At 35.9% G+C, this 23,883-nt stretch overlaps 1 protein-coding gene across 4 annotated transcripts in view; it reads right to left on the bottom strand.

Annotated features, from left to right (window-relative positions):
* Nucleotides 1-23,883, bottom strand: part of LOC135797369 (agrin-like) — a 33,824-nt gene that overhangs the window by 466 nt on the left and 9,475 nt on the right. Inside the window, exons 1-15 of one of the 4 annotated variants that reach the window (XM_065309721.1) lie at nt 16,719-16,940; nt 13,997-14,701; nt 11,233-11,268; nt 4,263-4,472; nt 3,982-4,203; nt 3,716-3,931; nt 3,210-3,656; nt 2,942-3,154; nt 2,716-2,886; nt 2,340-2,642; nt 2,096-2,248; nt 1,780-2,040; nt 339-1,728; nt 115-282; nt 16-65 (exon numbers count right to left, since the gene is read on the bottom strand). In XM_065309721.1, the coding sequence (XP_065165793.1) occupies nt 16-65; nt 115-282; nt 339-1,728; nt 1,780-2,040; nt 2,096-2,248; nt 2,340-2,642; nt 2,716-2,886; nt 2,942-3,154; nt 3,210-3,656; nt 3,716-3,931; nt 3,982-4,203; nt 4,263-4,472; nt 11,233-11,268; nt 13,997-14,579 (4,423 nt within the window). In that variant the 5' untranslated portion in view covers nt 14,580-14,701; nt 16,719-16,940. Of the gene's footprint in view, nt 1-15; nt 66-114; nt 283-338; nt 1,729-1,779; nt 2,041-2,095; nt 2,249-2,339; nt 2,643-2,715; nt 2,887-2,941; nt 3,155-3,209; nt 3,657-3,715; nt 3,932-3,981; nt 4,204-4,262; nt 4,473-11,232; nt 11,269-13,996; nt 14,702-16,718; nt 16,941-23,883 lie in introns of those variants that run through there. The other 3 variants (XM_065309720.1, XM_065309722.1, XM_065309723.1) reach the window with 3 other exon arrangements.

Raw genomic sequence — 23,883 nt, 5'->3', positions numbered from 1 at the left:
TGGGTTGATATTTACCTTTAAACCCTTTGTATATACCAGCTAAGGGATGTACCTCTCTCCAGGACCTTAAATTTATAAATTTAATATTTCTATAATTTAATTAAAAATTCTTACTTCATTGATCCGATATAAAGAGGCATCCCCAGATTAAGTTCCAAAAGTGGTGATCCTGATCTTCCTTTAACCATATCCTGATTGTCATCAAGTTGGAGGGTACCATCTCTTCCTTCTCTTGTAATCCGTACCTGATGCCATTTGTTTAAACCAATTTCTTTCTGGGAACTAGAAATTATCAAATTAACAAACTCCAATTAACAAAAAATCTTATTTTGACTTACGTCAAATTGGCTATACCACTACCCAAATTAAACCTGAACTGCACCCGACCCTTAATCAAAGCCAAAGATAAAAAGTCTCCTTTACCAGTTGCCAGCTGTCCAATATACAAAATAAGACCTTCTTGATGATGACTTTTGAAGGTAACCTCAATGGTAAACCTCCTTCCAAGATTTGATGGTGTAGGTAAACGTATGAAACTCCCACCATGGAACACACCAATTGTTCTGGTTATACCTAAACTTCCAGATGTTTCTAAGGGTTCAGTTTGTTTTTGTATTTGTTTTGGTGGTATTCCACACTCTTGTATTCCATTAACCTTAACCACTTCTTCATCACCTTCAGTTAAACCCACATCTTTCCTTCCTAGACGTAACCTTCGTATACATCCATGTAACCCATGAGCTACTCCAATGTTTTTGTATACTCTGGAGTGATTACTTGGTACAAACCCTATGAAGGTATCTTCTGTAAGATCCAACGCACGAAGTTTACCAGCTGATTGCCCCGCGACATTTTCCCCATCATCAAGTTGTAGCATACCATCTCTATGGTACCTCTTAGCTACAACCCTGTGGAATTCCCCAGGGATTACCTTCTCTAAAGAGGTGATTGTAACAGAACCATCTCCCAGGTTATATCGGAATTCAACAAAACCATCTTTGATTGCCAAGGAAACAAAATCCCCTTTTCCATCAGAATTTTGTTGAGCGTATAACAGAATACCATCTGAAGAATACGTCCGGAATTCCATCTCTATACTCAATTTATGATAAGCATTCAAAGGTTTAAGTCTTATGTAAGATTCTCCATTGAAACCAGCTATGGTATTACCATTCAGAGTACTGGTACCATCAGTGGTATCTTCAATACATTCTTGTCTATCTGGTGATTCAAGGTACCCTTCTTTACAAACACAAGCACTGTGTTTACAATGACTCTGACTTATAGGACAATCCTCTTGAAACGAACAAATATCTCCTAATAGAGCTGTAATCATTTTGACTGTAGCAGATGTAGGTTTTACTATTCCTGTAGAATTACCAGAATCTGTAGCTGCGTTGATGGTGTAACTCTTCTGGGGAGTGAAATTATGGCCTGTTTTACGTTCGTAGTACCACCTTGGATCGGGTACCATCAAATGTCTTGTTGATTTTGATAATGGGGAGTTGGCATCATCAGACTGAGTAAACTCCAATGGGGTGTACCTTCTTAAAGGCCATTCTGTTCCAGTAATCTGATCTGGTGGTACGCATCCGTTGGGACCTAGGACTTTATCATGGGAGGTGCAGACTGTGCATTTTTGTCCTTGGATACCTGGTTTACAGACACATCGACCTGTCATTTGTTCACAGTCTTCACGGACTGATCCAATAGGTGAACAACCACATGCTATAAAAGAATTAAATTAGGGTTTTAAAATTATCATTATTTTTGACTTACGTATACACCCTTGATGACCAGAAGATATTTTAGGTAAACCCCAGTAACCAGGTTCACACCTATCGCATTTTTCTCCTCCCACACCAGGTCTACAACTGCAGGTCATGGTGGTAGCATCACATGATTCTGAGTAAGCTCCCAATTTGTTACATCCACAGAAAATGGGACACCCTGTATGATTGGCTCCCTGGGAAGGTGTTTTACCATCAGGGCAACAACCATACCAGGTGTCTTCACAGTTACTTGTAGTATGACTTTGATCTGCAACAAATTTACCAGTTTTATTCAGGGATAAACAGGGATTTCACGTTGGTACCTTTTTTACAACACCTTGCAAATCTGACTGTTTGATGACAGTAAGTCCCTGAAGGGCAATCTTGTCTTAGAGGACCATTACCACAATCCAATTCTAATCTGGTTGAAGGGTCAATGATGGGTTTATCACCATTGCAAGGTTTTACCTCCATACCTAAAGACAAAAATTTATAGTTTTACAATTTTTACTTAAATTTTTTTTATAATTTAATAAAATTAATAAAAATTAGTAATGTTATTATGACCTTGACAAAGATCCAAAGGTCTCAGTCTCAACTCCTGTTGTTTTTCACATGCGGCCATTCTCATATCACAAGCCGAAGCATATATTCTCAAATCAGAAGCACACACAGGTCCACCACCGCCATCTACATCCATTTCAGTAGAACAATTAAACCGACAAGCGCAACGTGGAAAATTATCAGCTCCTAGCTCACAGGTGGCGTCATGATCGCATCTGATATCCCGACAAACTTCAACACTATCCGGCAGAGTATTGCCTAAATCAAATATACTAGATGATGTGTACACAGATGGCGCTTGTGTTGCTATAAAATTAGTAATGGTTAATAATTAGTAATATTAAGGGTGGTAATCTAATGGTGATGAAATGTATTTTACCTGCAACAGAAAATCTTTCTCCACAATCACCATAAAATACTACTTCGAGTTGTTGGGAAGTTTGACAAGCAGCACGTTGAAGTTCACATTCATTGTTGTAAGTAACGCCATCTGTTGCACAGACGGGTTCAGCACCATCGAAACTACAATCTTTTGTTGTTGAACATAAATCTATAAGTTTTGAGTGTGTTAATAGTTTTATATTTGATTGTTTTATTAAATTTACCGCAATCTCCTTTGTATGCTATCAAAACGTATTGTTTGGCTTCACATGCGGCAACCCGTAGTGCACACTCACTGGAATAAGTAACACCATCTGTCCCACAAACAGTTCCGTTATATCCATCACAGTTTTCTACTTTTGGGCATATACAACGTGCGTTCTTCTCTACTTCAGCACAAATTGCATAGAAATCACATTGTTTATTCTCACATCCATCTAAAAACCCATCAAAATTATTTATTTAAATTTTTAATAAACTAATTTAACAAACCACAAGGTCCATGATACAAAACAGCTATATCTTTCTGTTTTAAACATCCTTCTCTCCTCAGTCGACACTCATTACCATATGAAGCACCATCCGTACCACAAACAGGATCAAACGCAGCGGGGCATAATGGCGGACATACACATTGCGCCCTACCATCATCTTCTATTTGACAGCTTGCACCATATCTACATTGGTGTTGAGCACATGGTGAAGAAGTCCCACACACTCCTGAATGTACAATGGCCATACCATTAGAAATGGTACTATGGGCCAAACAAGCTGCACGTTTTGCTTCACATTCGGAAGCGTGTGTTCGGCCATCTTCTGCGCATACAGGGCGAACCACAGGTTCACATCGTGGTGGGCATTCACAGACTGCAATGCCGAATTTGTTAATGGCGCATTCTTCAAGGGATGAACAATTTACACTTGCGCATGGATTTACTCCTAAAAATTGTTTTTTTTTTTAGGTAAATTTGGTAAAAATGGTAAAAATTAATAAAAACCTGAACTACACTTTCCCCTGTATATAATATTAAGGGTTTTCCTTGCTCTGCAGCCTTCTTGTTTGAGAATACATTCGTTTGAATATGTTTTACCATCAGAAGCACACACAGGATCAAATTCCAATGGGCATGTCTCCCCACATCGACAAACAGGGTTTCTATGGTCATCCAATTGGCAAATTTCAGGTTCTGAGCAGACTATACCTAAACAAGGATCTAAAACCACAAATTAAAAAAAATTCCTTTGAATAAAACATTTTTCATACCGCATTTTCCTTGATATCTAACAACGACATCATGTTTCGTCCTGCATGCAGAAACCTGTAATTCACACTCATTCAAGTAGTCTACTCCATCGCTACCACACACAGGAGCTGCAGTCTCTAGACATTTCTCTATACACCGACAGGTGGCGTTACGACCATCAGGAGACGCAACGCAATGTGCTCCGACTTCACACTGACGTTCCTTACAAGGATCACGCACTTCTAACGCAAAATTTGTTTGTTTAAGTTTGATTCAACAACCCTCAAAGTTTTAAACTTACCACATTTACCAACGTAACTTATTTTTGTGTTAATCCTGGCGCGGCAGGACGCAACGCGCAGCTGGCAGTGATTGTCGTAGGTTTGCCCGTCGCTGCCGCACACCGGCTCCACGTGGGGGCGGCAATGCGTCGGACACTGGCAGTGTGCTCGGCCGTCCGGCCCAGTCACGCACTGCGCACCCCAAGCGCAGAATGTCTTCTCGCATGGTTCTACAACACAACAAACAAGAAAAGTTTTATTTCACAAACTCCACTAAGGGTTGCTACTTTAGAAGTGACAAGTAATTGTAAACTGTAAATCTGTTCTTGCAAAATAAACTTAACCTATAAATCTTAAACAATGGTTTGATATAACAAAGATAATTTAATTTTAATAATTTTTTCCTTTCTGAAACACTCTGTATATTTATGAAAATGCATAGTTTCAAACAAAACGAGTAGAAACACTCGGGGGTGGTCCCAGCGGAAGGTAATCATTGTAATTAAGGCATTGATTAACTATTCACCGTCGAGCCGGTGCTGGGGGCGGCTGAAGTAAAGCGGCGCCCGCCATCTAGAACACTCCAGCTTACTCTCGAGTAGACGCTGCCGCTCGTAAAACTATCGCGTAATATTCCCGCACACCTCGTTAGGCAGAGAACCAGCCGCCTCTTACGCGCCGCCACCACCACCACCAAAACGCCCACCCCCATCGGTCTCGATTCACGAGCGAACTTTCGCACCGCAGTCGTTCGGTTCTCACATCCTGCTAATTGGAAACTTTATAATTGATTTTATAGAGTCGAGCGCAGCAGGAATATTACGCTCGTAATAAATTTAATAGAGACCACCCCCAACATAGTCCGGGTGCAAATATAATTCATGCATTTAAACTCGTAAAAAGTTTTGCGAACAGTTTAAAACTGTGTTTTAATTTTTTTTGTGATTTTTCCCATTTAAATAACATTGGTTTCCGGTCGCCATTGATTCTAACCTCAAAAACAGGTTTTTTATTCAATACGAATTGCCTATTAATTATTTCGAAAGCTCTGAATGCCATCACCGCCCCCGCAATCAAATTGACTTCGATTCAATTAAATCATTACACAATCAAACCCTTTAAACCGAAATGCGAACAATAGAAGGTCAACCGCCCCCTTCAACTCTGACCCAGCCGCCCCCAATCACCCCGTCACACTTTATGTCACCGCATAACTACGAATCGAACGCTGAATCGTCGATCCGACGATTGTAAACTGTAATACGAGTATGCAACCCAAAATACTCCAACCACCATTTTGTAATTTACGTCCATTGTCCATTGTGAATGTGTCGCCAGCGCGGATCTGGTAATTAACACGCTAAGCAATGGCAGATTATTTAATACAATGCGAGCGGAATTACTTCTACTCATATATACAGTGTGTCTTTGTGTCTACTCGTGAAATTAACGACGATCATAGATCTTGCGTTGCGCATCTGGGAATGTTTTCGAGTGCGAGCTTAATAAACAACTTAATGAACGCGCAGAGTGCTGAAACAGACCTGTCACAAGATGCGGGGGTGGAAATTTGCTAGTGTAATTTATGCGCTCGGGGGTTGCGCCGATAATTTCGCTACTTTACGCGTAGGAAAATGTTTCCCCGAGCGCAAAACTATGCCTAATGTCACAAAGTCGCAGGCTGCGTTTGACGTTTGAAGCCGGGAGGCGGCTGGAGGCGGCGGAAAGTGTCGGTTGCGCGCGCGGGTGATGTATTGATACGTTTCGCGCGTTTCGTTGCGAAAGTTTTCAAACGTGTTTCGACCTGTTTTGCGCGGCGGCCATTAATCATGCAGGCGGGCGGAAATTGGTGTGTGATGTTCAACTATGGCGGCTGAGGGATGGTAACCAACATGTGCTGCCATCTACTAACACATACCAACAATATTATAGTTAAACACTAGTTAAACACTCAAAAAAACAATTTTTATCAAAATTTAATTTTTTCCCATAAGAATAGCATTGATTTCCGGTCGCCATCTTTAAAATAAAAAAAATGGTTGTTTGTAAAGTTGGTTTACGATCGAGATGTTTACGTGATAACGTCTTATTGGTGATATAAGTTTTGTTTGTTGCAATTGTTGTAAAACTTCACTTGCACTTCACATTTTGTTTTACTGTTAGGCTCCCCGCACACTACAAACTTTATATCGGCCGATAAAACATTCAACGAAAACTTAACCGCACGAGAAAATCTCCATTCGTTTGTATGTCGCTAGAGTGAGAGAGACGGAAGATCGGTCAACTCACTCGAACGCTATGACTGGCACGGAATGACTGGCAGCGCTCGAGATGAGACGGGAGATCGGTCCGTCTCTCTCTCGTTATAACGAGAGGGGGGTATACCTGCGATCGACCTCGCTCGTGACACAGTTTCTGAACAGTAACCCAATAAAACGATTTTAAAGACGTTATCACGTCAATAAATTTGAAGTTTTTGAGGTTAAAAATGAATATTTTTTAAATGTTTCAACGCAAATTTTAAAATAATATCACATTCTACTAATGTATTGGTTGTAAAGAAGAAATTTTGTATTTTTAATGCCGCCCCCAAAGGATAATCGTAATCGTATTCAAATAGGAGCGATTTGGATGCGCACCCCGGTTTGAACCTTTCGTCTTGCCAAAGGATATCGGGTCGTTTTCGTTTTTGTTTCTCGCCCCCTCAAAACGTACACAAATCCGCCGAAGATCGGCGTTTGCAAACCGCCCCCACCCCTTGGGTAATCGACAGCAGCTGCCGCTAATTGTATCATTCAACTCCGGGTTGGTCAGACGCGTTAAAATTAACTTTCCTAAATAAATTTCATTATACAGGGTGTTTCTTCATAAAAATACAATTATTTAATAGTACTTTCTGTGACACTCTGTATATAAGCAATAAAAAGAATAAAAGAATAAGTAAACGGCACTTGGAAACCAAATGTGTGCAATTTTTCTTTCGCAGAATTCGCGGGACCTTTTGTCCTTTACGAGGAAAGCTCGGGAAAGCTTTTTAGAAAATGAAAGAAATGATGAAATAAGCCAATCGAACGGTACGAGTGGAATGATGAGAGTCGAGAAGACAATTACGTCTAAAAGGCGGATCGGAAAAGCTCCACGAAGCAATCGATCGGAAAAATCCGCCTAATTTCCATGCGATGCAGCTACGACCGAACGGAAATAAAAGAATAAAAGAAGTTACATTAATCCCGGATTCAAATCGCATCGCGCCGAACTTCGACTTTTACTACGGACCGTAACACAACTAACACGAGTCAGGCAGGGGCACGTGGCGCGCGAGGAAATTAAGTTGCCTGTTGCGGAAAATCACGGCCCGGCAAGTTTTTCCGCCTTCGACGCGCGCGATATTGAACAAAGTTCCGGATTTGTTGCAAAACTTTCCAGCTCGGATGCATATTTTACTGCGTTACGGCTGGCAACTGTTACCTGACTAAGTGTTTTCCGACTTTTTTTACGTCGAGCTTTTTGAGCTTTCAGGCTAATTTGAAATTGAGTTGCAATTTTAACGTCACGCGGGAGAAAAACGAGTGTAATAGAAAAACTATCCAAGGTATTTTAATCAAATAAATTGCATTTTGTAGAGGATAAACTGTACTTTCTAATGCTGTTAAAATATATTTGATAAAATAATTTTTTAATACCATAATCATCAATCAAAAATTTGCCTAAAAAATTTTCCCAAAAAAATTTAATTTTTTTCAAATCAAAATAACTCAAAAACTAATCAATATTTTTCCACAAAATAAACTTATTCTGAAAGTGCATAAACCAAAGTATCTAACACTGTTTAAACAAATACGAAATCGTTTATCAGTCCCGAGTAATCCATTAAAATGTACGCGTATTGTGCCGATAACATTATTTCATTTTAATTGATAGCAGGCGAGATTAATGCGTGAATTTAGTTTCATCCCTTGTGAGAGCGATCGCAATCGGGTCATACAATCCAGCCGAGGGTTTCTACTTTACGCTTCGCCGCCCCCGGCAAAAATGCGCGCCGAAATTCGACGGAAAGAAAAATCGCCAAGTCGGAAAGAAATTTGTGCGTCGTTTTACATCCAGTCGAATGTGGTGTACGCTCAGGGGTGGCTTTCGGGGGTGGCACCCGAGTAGAGAGGTTTATGCCTCACCTATGGCCCACAGTCACACGTCTCCGTACGGCCAGATGGATATCGCCGCAAAAGAAAAGAAAACACTTCAAACGCTCGCGCGCGTTTGAATTCGCATTCCCGCAAGAATTCAAGAATTTAGAGCTTCAAGGATTCAAGAATTCAAGAATCCTTTTGGGTGGCTTGCTTTTCAAGATAATCTCAAAATAATAAAAAAACTAAAAAAAATGTTTTTAAAGTCTAAAAAAAATAATTTTTTCTATTTATTTAAACACCCTGTATAAAAATACAATGGTTTATCATTTTTTGTCCAGCTGTAACATGCTGCAACAATTAGGCAATGATAAATGATGGTTTCTGGTAGTTTTTGTGCGTATGGTTTTGTTTTCAATTTTCATCCGGGAACATAACCTATCTTGTGAGATGACATGGCCGAACATAAACTGGCAACAGTTCGCTGGTCATTCTAATAGCTTTACAACGCCGACCCGACGGCCGGAAGACCGGAAAACGGGTTGTCAGCGGGTTGGCGGGTTGGCAAAGACGTAAAGTTTCAATCAGCGACGGACGGCTAGTGAAACATCGGCGAAAGGTCACAAAGCTGCCGGCGTGCTAATGACTAATGGCGGACATTAGTCACGCTCCCCGCCAAACCGCAAGCAGGAAGAAAGCAATTTCGTTGTGGTGAAAACTAGAATATAATGCATTTCCACTCTATTTGCTTTTAAAGTGAAATATATCAATAATATTTAAATAATTTTAACTTTTTTGTTTTGTTTGTTTGATTTTTATTTGTAAAAAATCAAAAAATGTTTTTTTTTTGAGTGGGTAACTGGTATTGGTGTGCGGGTAGTGTGTGTAACATGTAAAATAACCTAAACTGTCATTCGCGAAGAAGATTGATATTTCTTTTAGACTATGAGAGTGGAGCTTTTGAATAAAAATGCTTTTTCAACGTCTGGCCGACGTGCGGCGCGGATTGCGCCGGAAATGGGCACGGATTCGACAGATGTGACGCCCTCCCCCTCTAGCCTACTGCCGCCATCGACGTTGAGCGGGTGGACTATCTCGCGGATCCGGAATCCATTAATGCAGATTGATAGGCGATCGATTAATCAATTCACCTGATGTTTTTCTTTCATTTTTTTGTAACGGTTTCAACTTCTCTTTAAAATGCTGAAAATGGATTTTATACTCTGACTTTTCACATACTCGTAGTTTCTGAATAGAATAAGATAAGTTAGAAAAACGTTTTTGATGGAAAATAGTTGATTATGGGAACACCCTGTGTGATAGAGTAAATATTTTTGCAGTTTTGGAAAATAGATTAAATTTGGCATTTAATTATGAAGAAATTTTGTTTTTTGCGTTAATAGTTTTATTGTTATTGACAAGTAAAAAATGAAAAATATTTTTTCACGTTTTAAATTTTTTCAATTTTTTGCATAATTAGTTGCATAAATACATTTTTACAATTATCTTCATTAATTTATTAAATAATTAATCTTGAAAATTATTTTTGCAGCATTTAAACCGATATTTTCAAAAAATTTTCAAAAATCAAAATTTTTTTCAAAAAATCAAAAAATCAACAAAATTTACGAATACAACCCATTTAGCAAATATTTATATCCTCAATGCATCCCTTATTGCTGCATTGGTAAAATACCATCATATTTTACTTCCGGTTACCGGTGCACACACATTCGTACCTCTGCCGGACATTTCGGACATTTGAACCATAACGATAACTCAAAATCGGATTACGTTAAATCGCGCGTTCGCCGCTTTCTCTTTCTGCCCGCGAACTCAATTATTTCGGCAATGGCGCGTATAATAAAACGCGCGCGCGCCCGCCGATAGGGGTAGTCTGCGCGCCGCCCCCGCGCCCCGCACTCCACCTATATTTCATCGAAAACGCGACGTTTTATAGCGGAAACGTGAGGCGCGTTATGCGGGCCGGTAATTATTCCTGCAGCATGCCATCGCAAACATGCCCCTCTGTGCGCGACAGGAAAACATAAACGCTCCGCTGTAAGTTTTTTGTAACCAGTTTTGATTTACAAATTATTTTGCTATTGTTTGGATAAAAGTGCAGAGAAACAAAAAATGGAGATTTTAAAGAGATGAAAGGAGCGGTAATTGATAGTAGAGGGTGTATTGTATGTTTAATTAGTGTTTAATTTAATTAATAAAACGTTTTTTGTAAAAAATAAAAATTTGTTTTGTTATAAAAATATGTGAAATTAAAAGAAAATTGGTTGTTAGTAATTTATTTCGTGTTTTAATTGCAAATTACTGAAAAAATAAATAAAAACAGCAATTTGTAGTTTTTGTATATTTGTAACGCTTTCACGTCAAAATCACCAAACCAATTTTAATAAATTTTGGTGTAAAAATATTTTAAACTATGGAAAATAACATAGGCTACTTTTTGTTTAAAAAGAATAATCACAAAGGTGTAAAATAAGGGATAAAAATTTAAAAAACAAAAATTTCTTATTTTTCCTCTTAATTTCAATAAATTTAATCTATTATTAACTACTAATAAAATAATATATTTTACTTCTTCGTTTGGCGTATTTTATAACCTTAAAACAGCAATAAATTTCAATACGCTGTCATTTTTATATTCTCCTCAATGTCAATTCACAAACCGCGCGCAGCATTAAAGAATAATCCACCAATGTATTTATGTCGTCTGCAATGAATTCGTTCGGACATTTTGAGGAAAAATGAAGTGCCAATGTTTATCCAGTCTCCGGCAACATCCGCGTGCCTAATAAATAATTCCCCGGAAAGCGTCAAGACACACCGGAACGGAGCGTAAAATTCTTACCTTCCACGTAGGAGTGCTTCGGCCTGTAGGCGACGTCTGAAACGAACAAGAATTCGCCATTAATATTGATGGAACAACACAATGCCCTCCATCATCTGGCGGCGAATCTATCAAAAACATCAAAAACATTACATCCGGTAATGTTATACATAGGTTTCGGCCCTACCTGCAACAAATTTCTAAAAAGAAAAAAACTAAGTAATAATAAATGTATAAAGATATAAAACGTATAAAAATATTGAAAGTATAACAGCATCCAGCGATAAAAATATCAAATTATGACGGGAGACGTTTTTGGCTAGGGTGAGGGAGTGGGGGTAAAAGCGTGGGAACGTTTTTGGTCCCCGGCACGTTGAGAAAGAGAGGCGTGAATACCCCTTGGGAGGAATATATCGGCGAGTTCTGTGTGTTGAAATGCTGAACTTTGTGCTATTTTGTGCGGTATAGGCAACCAAACCCACTCGCAAATGTATACTGGGTTACGGACTTTTATTGAACTCGTTTTCAAGCTCTGGAGATTACAAGTTATAACAGTAACATACTCGCAAGGGTCCAGGACAAGATTTTTTTTATCCCAAACACATTTTTTGTTGTTTCAGGATAAAAATACAATAAAAATAATAAAAAAAAAAACATTAAAAATATTTCTCATGTTTCAAGAAGTAGTCTAAAAGTGATTAACAAAAGTCCTAGGAAATCAACTCTTGAACTCGTCGAAAAGGTCCTTTAAGCACTTTCGTAAGACCCAAGGACTAAAATACGAAAAGGACAAAAGTTAAGTCGATAAGTCTCCGGTCTTAATCGACTAGTTACTAGTTGCCAACATCTATCTAATCTAAATTCGTTAGAAAATAAGGATTCGCAACAAGAGTCCTTGTTGCCACACGTTGCGATATGATACGCAACAAGAAGTTATAATGAGTTGTGTTGAGTCTTTGCGCTGCTCATTTAATCTTTGTTTAGTGAAGTATTTTGCCAGGCGGGGCTTTCGTCGGAAAGTTGTTGAAACGTGGATCTCGTAAATAAGGCGCGGCGGGTCTACGCTGAGATTATGGCGCGCGGAAGGATTCGTGAAATATGAATGGCAAAGTTTCGGAGATTAGCGAAAGTTACCTGCCCAGGGTCAGGTCAGAGTTATGAATATGAAAGCGCTAAGTTTTAACTTAAGCAGAGCTTTTAATATGCTTAGGGTTATAATTTCAAGCAATATTGTTGGTAATTTTTATACAGATTTATGAAGAGATAATTATAATTACATTAATAGGAAAATATTATTAACAAAAAAAGTATTTTTTCTGTTTTTTCTTTAAAAAGTTTTTTTTCTGTGGTTTTGAAGTGTAAAAAGTGATATTTTAATCACGGTTGGTTCAGGTCGTGACTAAAGTACTTTAGTCACAGATTTTAGCCACGACATGCATTTTTCTTAATTTTTTATTGAAAAGTATCTTTTTTGGTTTTTTTTTTGAGATTTTTTAACCTTAAATGCCAAAAACTTAAAAAAATAGTTAAAATTTTCTGTTTTCCGTAAAGTTTTTGGCATTTGAGGTTAAAAAACACTCTAAAAACGTTAATTTAAAAAAAATTGTCTTTTAACCTGCAAATTTAAACGAAACGGAGCAAAAAAAAATTTTTTCACTGAAAAAATCAAGTAAAATGCGTGCCGTGGCTAAAGTCCGTGACTAAAGTACTTTAACAACAAAATATACCAAAATAAAAAACATATTTGATTGAGTTTTAGTTAATTTTGTTATTAGTTATTAATTACCCCCTAAATTCCATTACTCTAACCCATGATCCTAGTTTAACTTGTTGTAATCAGACTTGAACTATGTCCCGTGATTCCTGTCGCAAGTTTCCTGCCCCAGGATATAATATATGTCCGACAACGTCGCGCATATTGCTCGAGCCGATCGTCGCCGTGATAAGAATGATCGATGGCCGGCGGACGCTTATTATAACTAGCTCATTATTTACACTGCCGCTTAACCCAGCCACCCCCTGAACGCCTGGAAAATAATGTGTAATTATTGCCTTCCTGTCGCTTTGACACGCGGCGGCTTTGTTCTACCAGCTAGTTAAAAAATTACAACTAACAATGAAGTTTGCTGATTATAGCAAAAGTTTAAATCAAAACGCAATCTTTAATTATAAAATTTATCTTTTTGAGAAGTTTCGAGTTGGAATTTTAAAGCAAAACTCAGTTAATAATTACATTACGATGAATGTTTTGACGAGCACGGAATGTTGGCAAAGTATGCAAATTAATTTAGTTCCGCAGTTAATATATAAGTTCACCAACGTCAAGTTGACTCAAACTATGCAAAATTAATTTAGTCGCAAACGGAATATTTTTCCTGTCCAGTAACGCCATCTACAAAGCAATACAAAAAGTTTTACTAACCTAAAATCATGGCTATTGCCACTTTTAAATTAAAAAGATAAAAATAATTTGTCGTCAGCGATGTGCACGCGTTTCACAGTTATTGCGACATGCTTTCTACGAGTAATTCGAAGTGGCTGGCTACCTCTTACAACCCCTTGAAAACAACCCCTAACTTTTCCGTCACCGTCACAGTCACCGTCATCCCTTTACAGACGCGTTCATTTCAAGCTCGTTGCCCTTCGAGAAGACAACAAACAAGCCAGTGGAGTGCAACATATTTCACCTGAATTATTATACAGGGTGTTAAATAAATAAAAAATTTTTTAGAAAAAAAATTCATGCATTGATAAAATAATTAAAAATAATTATTAGTCAACATACAATTAATGTAGATTAGCACTCCTGACACCAGAATAAAGACGACAATAAGCAGGACGAGTATAAGAATCAAAACACTCGGTTTACAACAGTCTAGCCATCCAGTCGTCTCTTGAGTTGCACTCGTTGAACTTGTCGAATGACACCAGCTACAGCCACACCCACACGCAGTGTTTTCATCCTCTTGTGCGCAATTTCTGTCATTGCGTTCACTATTTTCGTTATACGGCGCTAGTGTCGTGCGTCCGCTTGTATTCACCACCATTTCGGGATAATTCAACGTTGGCACAAACCCGTCCTCGTCGTCCATCTCGTGCACCTCATGGTATACTCCATAGGAGGCGACTAGATTCGCCACCGATTGTCGGCCGTGGTTATTAACACCGCCATATTGTTGATATTGATCCGGCGGTGGTAAATTATTTAGATTGTTTCTGTCAACGTTGTACTTCATTTCCAAGGTGTTTGGTGCGTAAACATTTGATTTGGCAGTGTTTGAAGTTTGATTTGGTAATTGTGGAGGCGCCGGGCTACCGTTGATTAATTTGGCACGCGGGGTTGATATGTTGTTTACGTTAACCACCATTGTGAGAGGAAGACTTTTTTATATGTTTGGTACATTTTAAGGATTATTTAAATTTTTTATTAATAATTTTATAAATTATTTAGAAAAAATGCTTTTAAAGGTTTTTATTTAGTTGAACATACCTGAAACAAGCAAGAAAAATATTATTAGTGTTATTGAGGGATAAAAATATTAATTTATCTTTTATTTAAGTAAATATTCGGATTTTTATGTGAAAAAATCAAAATTTGAAAAAAATAACAAAAATTTGTAAAAAATTTTTTCTGAAAAATGACGCAGTATTCTTTTATTTGCATTGACAATATAAACCGGTGTTGTTAAATATGCTTTATTATTATTTTTATTTTTCATATTCAGCGCTAGTTTTAATTCCTTTTAATCCTTTGTGATTTTTTCCTCTTGTGAATATATTTTTTGTGTTTGCATTTGTAAAAGTGGGAGTTAAAAATTCATCGCCTGGGTGTGATTTTCACGAGACTGGCGTGAATAATGGCCATACACAAACGTGAGCGTATTTTTAATAAATCCACATACGCACGCAATTTATTCTCCCATCAACACAAAACACAAAATTTTGATTTTTTAAATTTTAAACTAAATTATCAAAATTCGCCTGTAAATCATTATTTACTGATAAAAAATTGAATTAGACAATAAAACCGCCGTGGAACAAAAAAATTCCTCCCGCTTAGCGACCGCTTAATCCGCGCTTATCGTGTAGCGTTCCTAATTTATCAGCGCCCCCCGAAATGCTTATCCATTCGGCCGTTGGCGCGTTGATTCGTTTTAATCGAGCGCGCCGAACGCAAACGAACACCGTGTAACACTCGACTACTTGCTGCCCGGGCATCCATTACTCCATTACACCCTCGCCGTCGTTGCTTTTCTGTTAAATGCGCCGAACGCTAAGCCGGCATTAAGAGACTCGCCGAAATAAAGCGAACTGCTGAATCGACGCCATCCCCGAAAACGCATAAAAGTCGCTTGCTCAGGCGGGCCGGGGTGATTTTGTCGCCGCGTCGGATGTTTGCCCATCCTCTCCAGCGTCTGATAGCGGAACGCCGGGTGAACGCCAACCGGAAGTCGTCGTTTTATGCATTATAAACTCAACTCGTTTGGTGCGAGCAGGTGCTTTACCATGCGCCATGCGACAAAGTTCAAACGGACGCCATCTAGGAGTAAGTAGTGGTTGAATAACTTGTCATACGTTATATAAAAGTTTGGTTAAGCTACTTATTATTTCATTTAGGCAGGTATTATTATTTTAATAATTTTATACAGTAAATTGTGATTCAAAATTTTTGGATTTTTTGCTAAAAAAATCTGCAATTTTATTTTAAATTGAGAATAATTCATTGCGCATTCATTTTGTCATGTATAGAGTAATAATTTGTTTTTCTAACCTAACTTTTTCATAACTATATCTCTTCTTGTTTCCACGCAAATCAACATTTTCTACAATTTTCTCCAAATTTTTTTTTTCAAAAAAAATCTGCAATTTTATTTTAAAAAGATCATAATTCACTGCGCATGCGCAGTAGCGCACACAAATTTTCATCATTTATAGAGTAATAATTTGTTTTCCTAACCTGAATTTTTTTCATTTTTATTTCTTCTGGTTTCCATGCAAATCAACATTTTCTACAATTTTCTCAAAATGAGTATGTGAAAATTTATTTTTTTTTTCTGCAAAAAAAAATTACGAAACCATGCAACCACACAACATGTCGTATTCGATTGGATGGCTGCAAGCAACTTTTCGCAAGTCTTCCGGCTTGTGACTCTGCGGCAAAATCTCCTCCACTTTTCGCCGAAAGTTTAAAAGTATTTTCCGGCCGCGTTCGGAAACTCGGCGAAAAGTATAAATGGAAAAACTTCATCGTCGGCCTCGACCGGTCGGCTTATCCGTGGGAATTTGCCTACCTACCCTCCGCCGAAAATCCGCAAAGTATTAAAGTGCGCGCGCGAGATGAAACGGAGCGAAAATTAATATTCTCGAACGGCGTTCGGCGATGAGTGAAAAATCGAGCTGCGGTGGAAAACTTCAAGTGAATAAAATTTCCCAACTTGAAGTATTTAATTTTTCACTTATTTTTTCATCTAATATTCCACAAAATATAGTAAAAAATAAATACTCACCAAGAACGGTATTATTATTATTTTTATTCAAAACCACAAATTATTTATTATTTATTTAAATCAATAATTTAATAAAAAACATTTTATGTAAAAAAATTTATGATATTGAGTATGAAGAGATAAAAAAGTTTTTGCGGAGATATTATTCTGGTTTGAATGGTTGTGTTGCACACGTGCGTGTCGCGCAGTAGTTGCGGCTTCCGGTGTGCACGCCGCCGCCCGGAATGCTCGCGGGATACTGACTGGAGTCGGCGGCGGCGGCAGCGGCAGCGACCACGCAAGCGAGACTGCATGCCGCCGCCAAACCACCTCCACCTACATCAGCTTTAACATCATCATGAGCGTTGAATACATTCTACGTTCTGCATTTGCTTTAAATACAATGCACAATGAAAACACAACTTTGTGTTTTGATTTTCCGGCTTTATAAAAATAATACAGATTGAATTTTTGTTGTTGTTTTATAAAAGAATTATTTATTTTATTATTATTGTGAAAAATATTGTTTTTACTGTGAAAAATTAATTATATTTTAGAATAATTGTATATTTAAATGGAAAAAATAGAAATTGACTTAAATTTTGGACAAAAATTGTTAAATAAAATAATATTAACACAATTTTTATTTTTATTTTTACAGTGACAATTTTGATGATTTTAAGACATCAAAAGTGGTGTTTTATACACGGGTGGCTAATACCGTGACTAAAGTCTGTGACTAAAGTACTTTAGTCACGGTATTAGCCACCCGTGAATAAAACATCACTTTTTTATACCGTGACTAAAGTACTTTATTCACAGACTTTAGTCACGGGATGAAGCTTTTTTTGAAACAATTTTTTAATATTTTTTTTACGTTTTTGTATAAAAGTGTTTAATAACACGTTTCAGATATATTTTTACTTTTATTGGACCTGAAACACAAATAATTTAATGGCCAATAATTTAAATCCTATATTTTAATAGCAATTTTAGTACCATTAAAATTTTCAGCCCAAAATAAATCATTATTTTTAAAAATAACAAAAATTCAATTTTCGTGAAAAACAAAAAATTGTTGAAATTTCTATTCAAAAAGCTTAAAACAATGCTTCCCTCACAAAAAATAATAACTCACTCCCGCAGAATATGCACGTTCATACCGAAAACATTAATATCTGTTTTGATATACCCAGGATAATTATCATGCAAACCGGAAAGCACATTACACCCGCACTTATTATTTACACAGTAATGTAGCCGGCGCTGCGACGGCAGCAGCTTCGATCGCATAATGATAGATAATAGATAATAGAATGCGACCGCAAATCGAGGCCGAAGCTTACGCCGCCGACAAAGTCACACATTCCACTCCACGTCGAACATAAACCCAGCCGGTTCTATTAGTACTCGTATTAATGTTCGAATGTTCAAACGCACGAATGTTCGACGGTACAAATGGATCTATAATCATAATCATATCGTGTTTGGATAGGCGACGCCGATCCGGGCGCGCACTCGCGAGCACAAACAAATACACGCGGCGGAGGGGCGGGTGAGGGTGCGCGTTTCAATTTCACATGCGTGTTCTCGTTCTGTAATTCGCTAACTAAATAACCGAATAATCAAATAATCAAGTAATCAAAGCTCAAACAGCTCTCAAGTAGACGTAATCCGTGCGTTTAGCTTTGGGTTGTTGCAGGGAAATTCAATTGAAAAATAATAAAATTGTGATTTACAGAAAACATTATAATATAATGCAAACAAATATTAATAAATAAATACAAGTAAATATTATTGTAATTAAATTTATTATTTACTCAATTTTATCTATAAAATTATAAATTTTATTAAAAAGAAAAATAATATTACTTTTTATCCCTTATTTAACACCCTTTAAGACATAATTTTTAATATTTTAATAATTATTCTATTATTCGGGTCAAATACAAATCCAATAAATTACAGATCATCAAAATCTGTCCAACAGATCTTGAGTTATAAGTGCTGTAACTAACAAGTTATTTTCATACTATGATTTTCTATATAAATACTAGCTTTAACCCTTGGCTTCGCTCGCGAATATCTAAAATAATGAAGTTGCTTCCGTACGCGTCTGTAGTCACAGAAGAAGTAACAATGAAGTAGAATGGCGGGAAATTTAAAATGGCTGAAAGTATAGTCTATGGAAGTATAGTGTACAGTCTCCATAGTGTAGTCAATTGGATTTAATGTTGACGTAGCTGTCGGTAATACAGTGTGATAATACAGTGTGATGGTGCTATAGTACTTAGGTTTGAGCTTCATTGCTGGAATGCTAGATGGCGTTAAAGTAGTCAAATAGCCAGATGCAGAGGTATTATTGGCTAAACAATTTCTTTATTTTATTTTAAAAATTATTATTTTTTATTAAATAAAAAGTAGCCTATAACCATTCGGGGACCACTAAGAATATGTGTACAAATTTTCATGATGATCGGTTAAGTAGTTTTTGCGTGAAAGTGTAACAAACATCAGGACTTTCGCATTTATAATATTAGTAGGGATATAACCACAAATTAACCCGGCACCTCCACTAAATTGTAATCAGTGTAACTTCGGTATTAAAAATATACTCTTCAATTATTTTAAAGATTGTTACATAGTAATGGATGCACGTTGCGCGCAATTTACGCGGCGCATCCTCATTATTCTCTAATTGAACACGCGCCATTGCCGCCATTGTCAAGTGATTAATTGAATAGGTTCGATGCGCCTTCGCCCACACTTAGTTGCCGCTTGCAAACAAGCAGGGTTTCCCAACGAATATTTTTTTTGCAATTGCATCTTACATCATCCTTTATTAATCGTATTATAAATACCAATATTATACTATTCTCACTTATATTTATTTATTATAAATGCAAATGTCAATTTGTATGTTTGTGATGCTTTCACGCAAAAACCACTGAACCAATTTTGATAAATTTTGGTATAGTAACAGTTTATACTTTGGAAAATAACATAGACTACTTTTTAGTGCAAAATGTAATTTTAATGAAAGTAAAATATAAGATGAAAATTTGTAATATACATGATGGTAAACCCTGGTTTATAACCTTCTCCTGCGGCATCCCGTCTGCCTTCAAATTTATTATGCGTATTGGCCTACATAAACTTGAACTTATCCTCTCTAATACGGGTGGATTATTTAATAAGTGTTTATACTTGTTTATTATCAATAATTATTAAATTTTTGTTACAAAAATTGCAAAATATTTATAATATCATTATTTACAAATAAAATTTAATTTTTTCAACCAAAATAAATATTTATTTCTAATATTACATAAAATAAAAATAATTAATTATTTAAATTGTTCTCTTTAACAAAAAGAAAAAACAATAAAATAAAAAATAACAATAAAAACAAAAATGTAATTTTATTTCACCCCAAAATAAATAATTAACCATTCTGACCCATACAATATTTACAGCATAACAATATTTTATACATAATAATTTATTTATTATTAATTATAAAGTTATTTTTATCTGTAACGTGTAATATGAAGATACGTCGAGCACCTTTCATCATAAACATTCCGTAACATTTTTCCTTACAGCTATTTTTCGCCTCTTTCCCTAGTATTATGCAAAAGTTTCCAACAAAGTACCTCCTATACGCAGAAGAATAAAATCCGCTTTGCGCTAGCTTAGCGTTTGATTCCGGTCGGATAATAAAAGTTAGACCAAAGCTTATTAAAAGCAGCCGCACTGAGCAATGAGCAACTCATTCAAACTTTAATACAACAAAGTACACCACCAACTAAAAAAACACAATATCTACGAATATACTCAAAATATAATCAAAAATAAAATTTCATTAGTAAAAATTACAATATTAACTTAGTACGAGTATACTCCTAACCTAACTACATTGTTTTGTGTAATGTTATTTCAACGCGAACTAAAAGAATTAAAAATAAATAAAATTGTTACATTTGTGTTACATTTGTGGAGAAATGTGGCAAAAATGTTTACATTTGCTCGTTTTTGCCATTCTTTGTGTGTTTTGTGTGCTTGGCGCGTCTTTGTCTTCTGGCCCTTGCACGTATTTTCGAATCTCTTTTGTCCTCGAGTTCATGTCGCGCGATGCGCTGTGCTTTTGTTCTTTTGGGCAAGGGCGATGGCGAAGAAAAAACGATCGCGGTGGCAAGGACGCTGGCGCAAGGTTTGCGTTTACTTACGGATGTTATTTCTGTGTTTTAACAGTGAGCAAACCTATATTAGATTGAATAATAAATGTTTAGATAACATTAAGAGAAAAACAACAAAAATTTTAAGAAAAATTTGAATTTTTTATTTTGACGATATAACTATCAAAATATATTCACAAAAAGAAAATATTAGTTATTAAAGAGGATAAATTGTTGTATTAACAAATTAAATCAAAATAACAATTTTTTATATTTACTCATAAAAAAAAAGAAATTTTTCCCAAAATTTTTTTTAGAAAATTGAATTTTTCGGAATTTTATATAAAAAAAATCATTAAATCAAAGAATATATCCAAAATTTAACTGTATTTAATACTTAAAATAGTATATATTAACTTTCTAGTGATTAAATGCAAGTTTTACTCCACCCGTGACTAAAGCCTGTGACTAAAGTACTTTAGTCACGGTTTTGGTTGTCCGTGTTTAAAATACCACTTTTTGTGTCTAAAAACTATGAAAAAACTTCTGTTGTAAAAGTGGTAATAGAAAAATTGTGTACTAACAAATTAAATCAAAATAACAATTTTTTTATATTTAATCATAAAAAAAAAATTTTCAAAAAAATTTTTTTTCAAAAAAATTATTTTCAAAGAATACTCCACTGCGCATGCGCAAAATAAAATTTGTATATCCTGTTAGTTATGTCTAAAAATAGCTTAAAAACCTATAAAAATAAAATCGAGTAAACTTTGAAGAGAAACCCTGTAAATTCTCGTATAAAACGCACTCAAATCACATTATCTCGGGCGTGTAGTAAATTTGTTAAAACAAACAAAGAACAAACAGACATAAAATCACACTACATTAAAACCTGCAACAAACTGGCGGCGGTCGCCACAATAGACATTTACGACTAGTTTCTGTAGTTTTCTGCCACTACCAGCCGCAGTCTCCGGCCCTTTTTGACCCGCAAACCCTCACCCAACACCACCACAATCACCTGCCTCAGATAAATCTTGTTTGATAAAGAAAATTAACTCAAAACCCCGCAAAAACATTAAAATTTAAAATGGATCATAATATTATATTAACCCACTGCATATTAATAACGATAATAATAATAATAATAATAATACTCTTTACTTTACTCTATCAACATGCATTTTCACATGTTTGCATAATGCATAATTCACCTCCGGCCGTAGTAAATTTCGTGAATTTGTAAAACCTCGCGCGCAACAATTTAATAACTTGCTTACACAACGCGTAAAACAACTTTACGCGCCCGGCGCCTCCACCATCGCGCTCGTTTCGCGTTAGTTTGCGTTTTATTTTTATTATCGGTCGGTTGCGCTGCGCCCGGTTTTGATAAAATAAAAAAGAGTAAAAGAGAGAAAGCGAGAGGTATATAGCGCAGGTTATTTTACACGCGGCGCCGGAGGGGTGGCTGGGCTGCTAGTCAAACAACATGCTTACATAGACAAGAACGCGGAGGTGTGCGGAGGCGGTGTGCTCGCGCCTTTTATGGCCGAAGTGAACTAATCAAAGCCGGTATATTGGAAGTTGGGCTGAGTGGAAAATGGAAAACTGCGTATAACACGGCGAAAAGCGGGTATAATAGGGCATTCTTTCGCTGTATTTTTTTTTTTGATGAACGATAAAAATGAGTAACAACACGATTCAAAAGTGGAATTTTTATTGTGTGTATAGCCTATTGATTTGTAGGCAAGTATTTGTGGAATTATTTTTGGAATTGTACAAAAAAATTTTGGAAATATTCGGAAAATTTAATTTTTTGGAATTTTATATCAAAAAATCATGAATTCAAAGAATAAATAAACAAATTACCTTCATTTAATACTTTAAATAGTATATATTATATTTCAAGGGGTTAAAAGTAAGTTTAACTCCACCCTGTGACTAAAGCCTGTGACTAAAGTACTTTATTCACTGTTTTGGCTGTCCGTGTTTAAAATACCACTTTTTGTGTTTAAAAACTAAGAAAAAACTGATGTTTTAAAAGTGGAAGTAGAAAAATTAATTTATTTATCAAAAGTTTTATCAAAAATAAATATTTCTTAATATTATTATCACAAAATAAACTTAAAAACAAAATAAACAATAAGCGTAATATTTATTTGAATATTTTGCACTTACTTAACTAAATAATAAGCAATAATTCCTAAAGTAAACTTTTTTCTCACTTAAGATCAACTTAACCTCAATTCACTAACACTAACTAACCAACAAACACATATATCATATTCCCCATGTGTCTTAATGACTTAATGCGTTTATAATCTTTATGTTTTAATGATTTAACAAAGCTAACTATACTTGTTTATTTTTTATTGTCCATATCCAAGTACTAAGTACTCAACTAAAGTTTTATATCTTGATAAACGTCCATCCAAAGCACGCCGAAAATTAGTTTAATTGAAATAACATACAAACGCACAGTGAAACGCACTTGAAAAAATTACTCCGTTACAGTTAGCGCAGTCGGAGTGATTAATTGATCTGGCGTTGATCGAGCAACAAATCGATCGGAACGATTAGCCTTTCGGCGTTCAAGCACACTGCTTTGATTAATTGCATATGGAAATTATGGAAATTCACATCTGCAGCTGCGATTCAGCCGCAAGAAGGAAATCGTTGAAAGTATGAATCAATTTGTAAACATTAATCGATGCACAGATTTTTGTTCGTGTTTAAATTAATATTACTGGATTACTGTGAAATGGATATAGTCAAATTATATATGATTTAAAAGGTAATTTAATAGACTATTAAATTATGTTTATGTCGGGATGATTTATTTATAACTATAGGAAATATCAATAAAAAACTCAAAGAATTACATAAAAATTTTATTTTTAGAATTTGCTATTAAATGTTTATGTTTAAACTGAAATTGTGAACGTATTAATTATGATATTAAAGCACAATAAAAACTAGTTTACGGAGAATTTAATTATCTTTCAGGT

The sequence above is a fragment of the Atheta coriaria genome, unplaced genomic scaffold (genome assembly GCF_025399875.1).
Source record: "Atheta coriaria isolate IRGN ID8LTWV9N9 unplaced genomic scaffold, Caltech_Dcor_3.1 hic_scaffold_8_pilon, whole genome shotgun sequence".
Classification (NCBI taxonomy): domain Eukaryota; kingdom Metazoa; phylum Arthropoda; class Insecta; order Coleoptera; family Staphylinidae; genus Dalotia; species Dalotia coriaria.
This window is presented reverse-complemented; position numbering and strand designations above follow the sequence as displayed.